We start from the raw sequence: 6023 nt of genomic DNA, 5'->3' as shown, positions 1-6023 counted from the left end.
TTTTTTGAGACTGAGTCTTGCACTGTTGCCCGGGCTGGAGTGCATCGGAAGGATCTCAGCTCACTGCAACCTCCGCCTCCCAGATTCAAGCGATTCTCCTGCTTCAGCCTCCCAAATACTTGGGATTACAGGTGCCCACCACCATGCCTGGCTAATTTTTTGTATTTTTAGTAGAAACGGGGTTTCACCATGTTGGTCAGGCTGGTCTCGAACTCCTGACCTCAGGTGATTCACCTGCCTCGGCCTCGCATAGTGCTGGCATTACAGGCTTGAGCCGCTGAGCCCGGCCGCAACTTACGTATTTAGAAGAAAAACAATGGTTAAGTTTCCAGGATGGTTTTATTAAAGTCCCATGCTGTGTTAGAAACATACAAGTGATGAGAAAAACATTAACTCGAAACATGCACTTATCTGGCATTCTCTAAAATACCATTATACAAGTTTTCATTTACTTAGAAAAATACCCACTAAAACAATCACAGTTCTTCTTAAAGATTTAAAAAAAATGTATTGGCCAGAGCAAAGTCCAAGAGAATAAACAAAGTTCTGAATTGTATGTCAAAAAAACTGTACAAGGTTGTACATAAAACTATAGCTTACAAAAGCCTCAGGTATAGTAAGAATTCTGAATTAAGATTTCCAAAGTTCTATTTACCAATATCTATTAATAAAATCCTTATGAAATAATTGACTTAGAAAAAGTGAAATGCTCATGATTTCCGAGTGTATAGAAAATACTAAATATCACTTTCTGAAATAAAGTGTACTCAAAACAGCACAACATACAGTCTAAAATCAAGATTTCTGTCATTCATTTAAACTTTGCATATATTGCCATGATGGCTTAAACATAAAATTTCTCTTGCACTAAGAACTTTTTGAAACTGATTTCAAATCACTTCAGTTGTATTTTTTATATTTTGAATTCTAGCCAGTCTTAAAATCAACTTTGGGAGGGGGGTGCACAAAACATGTTGGTTTGTTTTTTTTATTAAATTATTGCACTAGAATTTAGGGGTTTGGTGCATTCCCCCCCTTTTTTTTTTAGAAATTAGCATATTCCATAGGCAATAAAAGTAGGATGACAACTAAGAACATTATAAATGTACTTTCATGTTTGTGTGACTAAACCTTGCTTTGGGGCAGGAGCGGGTGTGGGAGAAATTAGCTTACTAATTGAACCATCAAGCCAGTTGGCAGTTCTAAGGCTTCTATATCAGCATATTACAGAGTTTGTATTCCTATTCTTTTCCTCCTTGTTGTGAGAAACAAGCTATGCAACCATTTGACATTCTGTATTTTAGATGTAACAGTACTTAATACTTGGGCAAAAATAAATTCCAACTCTTAGAATGGATGCAGTGTTATAAGAGGTGTACTTATTAGATGTAAGCAAGTTTCAGATTGACAAACAAGGTATATGTTTAAGTCAGTATTGTTTTAGAATGAAAATGAAATGATTCACTATTTCAAACATCTGAATACATGTGACCAAGAGGCTGCAAATGGGTTTGCTGTGTGAAGATAGACAGAGATAACTCATTTTAAACTCTGATAATACTGTTCTTAAAGAGATTAAACTGAGAATTTTTAACCCTGTGCTACATTTTAATCTAATGGAGATGTATACTTGGTCTTGTTCATCTACAGGACATTAGACTTCTTTTTTTAGGAAAACAGTACTTTTCATTAATAATACTGATTTTTAGGGTGAAGTAAGCTCTTGTGCACATAGCTAAAGGATGAAGTCCTTTTGCTTTCCCTGTCACCCCCAGAAATCTTGTAAAGAATTGGTAAAGAATCTCAATGAGGATGTATTTTTTTAACTTCCTTCCTATAAACACCTTCAGTCAAAGAAAGCCAGAAGAGATGCACTGAGACTGAAATAACATCTGTTGACTACCAGACTTCACTGAAATCGGCCGTCTGGTCTCCTGAGTTGGCATTGTTGCTAAGATAAAGCAAATGAAATCGAAGCTGTACTCTTGATATTTATACCATACAAGACTATCCTGTTAGAGTTGTCCTCTGTGGTCTGCAGCCAGAGGTTACACTGTAACTACCATATGCAGGCCAGACATTCATTCCGTGCTTAGGGACTGAATCACACTATAAGGTGTAACACTGGACCGAAGACTTCTCCATTAAAAAAAAAAAAAAGTGCTGCTTTTCTAATTCGTTATATTTTCCAATACTCATTCCTAAAATGTCATGAAGTGGTACGTAAAAGCAAACGTACTGGAAGGTAATCACGTTATGTCACATTTGGTCTTAATATAAGACATCAGAACACATCTTTAACAACAGTGAGTCCTCCCTTAGTTTGATTCTTTGTGTCCTTCAGAAGAATCAAAGCCTGCTTCAGTTTAAAAATCAGATGAAATGTGAATAGAAAGGATTTTTGGTTCTGAAGACCTGATGATCACTCCTGGTTTCTTTGCCTGAGTGTGTTAGTGTCCAGAGGTAATCCAGTACTGCTAAATTTGTATAATAGTACATGACCTCTTGTGCTTTTTGCTAGAGTCTGCAAAGTTTAAATGTTAGTGACAGAACATAGACTAGCTTCTCAATGTGATATTTTTGTTTCATTTTGAAAAAACATCAGTGAATGCTTTAAGAAAGATTAAGAAGGAAGTAACTCCAAGATCCTGAAAATGGTTCTTGTATTGCCAGAAGAATTTCAGTGCTTTTTAGTAAAACACTTGCATATAATACCTTAAATCTCATCACGTGTGTGCACCAGGAAAAAACTTCAAGCTTGTGGAGATCCCCATGGGAAATACTGGGGAAAGAATATAAATAGAATATAAAAAAACAAAATGCCATTAAGTTTGCATATCTGATGTCAAAATGCTGAGGTAATATTAACTGCTTAAAAAAAACCCACCCATTTTTGCTTTCTGTTATTGCTGAAAAAGACAGTAATACTGTTTGAGTTACCTTACTATACCAAAAGTTCAAGAGATTATTTCATGAACATTTACTATTGGTGAGGCATAATGTTCAAAGCAAGTGAAAGAAAGTAGGTAAATGGAAAAATATAAAACTACAGTTATGGTTGTTATCCTTAAGATCTTGAGTGAGGGACATAGTCCAACCCCAGTGGGGTTTACTACTTCAGCATTTTCATGGTGCCTCTTAGTGAATTTTTTAAAGCTAATGGTTACCACCCACTCAGATTCTATTTCCAGGTGAATCCTTAAAAATAAAATTCACAAGTTCTTAATAAATAGTTGCAGTTCCTCCTGAAGATGCTGGGTAAAGTGCAGAGAGAAGCACCACAGAAACCCTCTTGCTGGCCGGTATGGCTTGGCTAAATTCGGATTTGATAGCCCACTTCATTCAGAGTGCTTAGATCAGCCACCTTCTTTTCAGGCAGTGCAGGCCTAAGGGTAAAAGACAGAAATATGGTGGAGGAGAGGGGATGGGACAAAGAAAGATAACTGAGCATTTTCAAGGGCCTCTTTTCGGTTTTCCTAATCCTGATACTTGTCTCATCCTCCCATTCCCCCAACCTGCCAGCCTTAGCTCACAACTCTACTTCTTATTCTTAAGTCCACCTTTAAAGGTTTTAAGGAACATATTAACAGACTTTATCAGTGTAGAGTTCAGGAGAGTTTTCAGAGTGTTTAATGAGCTTTTGCAGCTTTAAGCCTGAATTTGGTCACACTAAAACTTTTGAAACCCAATACCCTTGAACCTTGCAAGGATCTAAAAGTCACATACACTACAGTAGAGCCAACAATGGGAGTCGAATTCTCCGTGAAACATTGGCTTCCTAGTGTTTGTGCCCTGGAGAAAGCCGAGGAATCAAAGATGACTCACGTTCCCAGGGAGAGGGTTAATGTTCCAGGCTTGAATGTATAAAATCAAGGTGAATCCTAGGATTCATCTGAAAAAGCATGTCAGTGTGGAAACACTCAGTAGTGAAACATCTCTTCCCTAAAAACATGCTAAAGTCACTTCCAACATAAAACTGCAACTAAGAAATTATGCAAAGTCATGTGAGAAAGTACTTCAAGCTGGGAAATACAACATTCAGTAGCACATCATCTGTCTTCATTAAAGATGCATCCTAAATGACTTCCAAAATACAAACTATGCCTAAACAATCTCACAATGTATCTTGCAACTTTTCCATTTCTTAATGAGCCTCTTCTCACCTTGGATAAGAGAGAACTGAGATGAATCAAGATTAGAATGTTCAGTATGGCTAGTGAGTTCTAATTCAAAAGTTTCACATCCATTTTTGCAAGAAAAAGACATGTTTAGGTTACACATGAACGTCGTTTTTGTTTTTGTTTTTCTGAGACAGAGTTTTGCCCTTGTTGCCCAGGCTGGAGTGCAGTGGCACAATCTTGGCTCACTGCAACCTCTGCCTCCCCGGTTCAAGCGATTCTGCTGCCTCAGCCTCCCGAGTAGCTGGGATTACAGGCACGCACCACCACACCTGGCCAATTTTGTATTTTTGGTAGACACAGGGTTTCACCATGTTGGTCAGGCTGGTCTCGAACTCCTGACCTCAGGTGATCTCCCCGCCTCGGCCTGCCACAGTGCTGGGATTACAGGCATGAGCCACTGCACCCTGCCAAACCTTGTTCTTCAAGTATTTAAAAAAAAAAAAAAAGACCAAAAAGAAAATGTAATTGTTAGAAGCTTTCTTAGTTGATGCCCTTGAAAGATTTCCTAACAGCTAATGGTTTTTCCCTGGCATAAAAGTGGTCCAACTAATTCAATGTTGATAGAACTAGAAATCAACAGCTAGCTTCTATCTAAAGCACAGCTCAGTAAATGGCATTAATCTCTGCCAGCAATTCCACTACTCTCTCTCTCTCTCAAATGGGGAGGAACAGTCATGAACAGTCTGATCATCCCTTCTGAAACCTGACTACTCAAGGTGGTCAAGAAACCGTCCCTGACTAGGCCCTACTCAAATAACTTGAAACCTTACTTATCTGTTGCATGAGTCTTATTTCTTAGCTTGACCATGTCCCCTCCTTTATCGATCAGGAATTGTGCCTCTTATTTCTTTGTGTGTCTCCCCATGGTGCCTGGGACATACACATGATGCTAATTAACACAGCTGACTGCCAGTAGAAATCCCTACACTTCAGTGTGTAGACTCCAGCTCATTGTATCAGAGCTCAAGGCTTCTGGCCTTCAGGGGATGGTGTCCTCCAGCCTCCGCATGCCCTGGAGATGAGCCATTCCCTTACAGCCACTGCTACAGGCCTGGAGGAGTGGCCCCCAGAGGACACCATGAGGACCATTCTTGGGTTGACAGGAAAAGGAACACATGTTTGCTTGGGGATTCAAACTTATATTCCTACCCTAGCCTTCAGCCCGCTAATGTGGAGAGAACCAGGGTTCTTACACACAAGTCAGGTTTAAAGAGTCCATATGCATCTGGTTCTCTCATAAAGCCTGAAGTGAAGCCTCCATTTTGTCTCCTTGCCTGAGGTGTTGTCATCTTTACAAATAGCTAATTTGAGACTTTCTCAAGTAGACTCCCCATACATTAGCATCAGCGTGACGCAAATGTGGTTAGAAAAGTAAATCACTTCTCCACAGTGTGCCCCACTTGTAGAAAATTCAGCAATCAAAAATTCAATTTGCCTGCAGGATGTGGCAAAAGGATAAACCTGCAGTACCTATGCATTCCTTGCTTTAGAAAAAGATTAAATGCGGGTCATTTCCTAGAGCTAGTGAAATACTATTTCCACACTAGCTTTCCTGGTTTTGTAACTAGGTAAGCATATATTTCTTACCCAAATATAAACTACATTTGTATTAGATGATTTTCATAACTGATTTATCTAACGATCTGTGTGTGGCAGCGTCTACTAGTTGCACCTCCACATTCACTCTTCCCTTCTTTAGTAAACACCCCTGTCTCCCATCCCTGACTTTTAGCTAGGTGCATAACTGCCTTGAATACAAAGTACATCTTCCAGCCTCCCTGTACCCAGGCATGGCCTCAGACTAAGTTGTAGCCAGTGAGATTTTTTTTTTTTTTTTTTTTT

The 6023-nt window shown here is 39.0% G+C and overlaps 1 protein-coding gene across 4 annotated transcripts in view; it reads right to left on the bottom strand.

Moving 5' to 3' along the window:
• Positions 1–320: 320 nt before the first annotated feature.
• Positions 321–6023, bottom strand: part of VASH2 (vasohibin 2) — a 39894-nt gene continuing 34191 nt past the window's right edge. For 2 of the 4 annotated variants that reach the window (XM_011929395.1, XM_011929397.1), the window contains one exon: positions 321–3386. In XM_011929395.1, coding sequence (XP_011784785.1) covers positions 3314–3386 — 73 coding nt within the window. In that variant the 3' untranslated portion in view covers positions 321–3313. The remainder of the gene's footprint in view (positions 3387–6023) is intronic. The other 2 variants (XM_011929396.1, XM_011929398.1) reach the window with 1 other exon arrangement.

Source organism: Colobus angolensis, unplaced genomic scaffold (genome assembly GCF_000951035.1).
Source record: "Colobus angolensis palliatus isolate OR3802 unplaced genomic scaffold, Cang.pa_1.0 Scaffold81, whole genome shotgun sequence".
Lineage (NCBI taxonomy): Eukaryota > Metazoa > Chordata > Mammalia > Primates > Cercopithecidae > Colobus > Colobus angolensis.
This window is presented reverse-complemented; position numbering and strand designations above follow the sequence as displayed.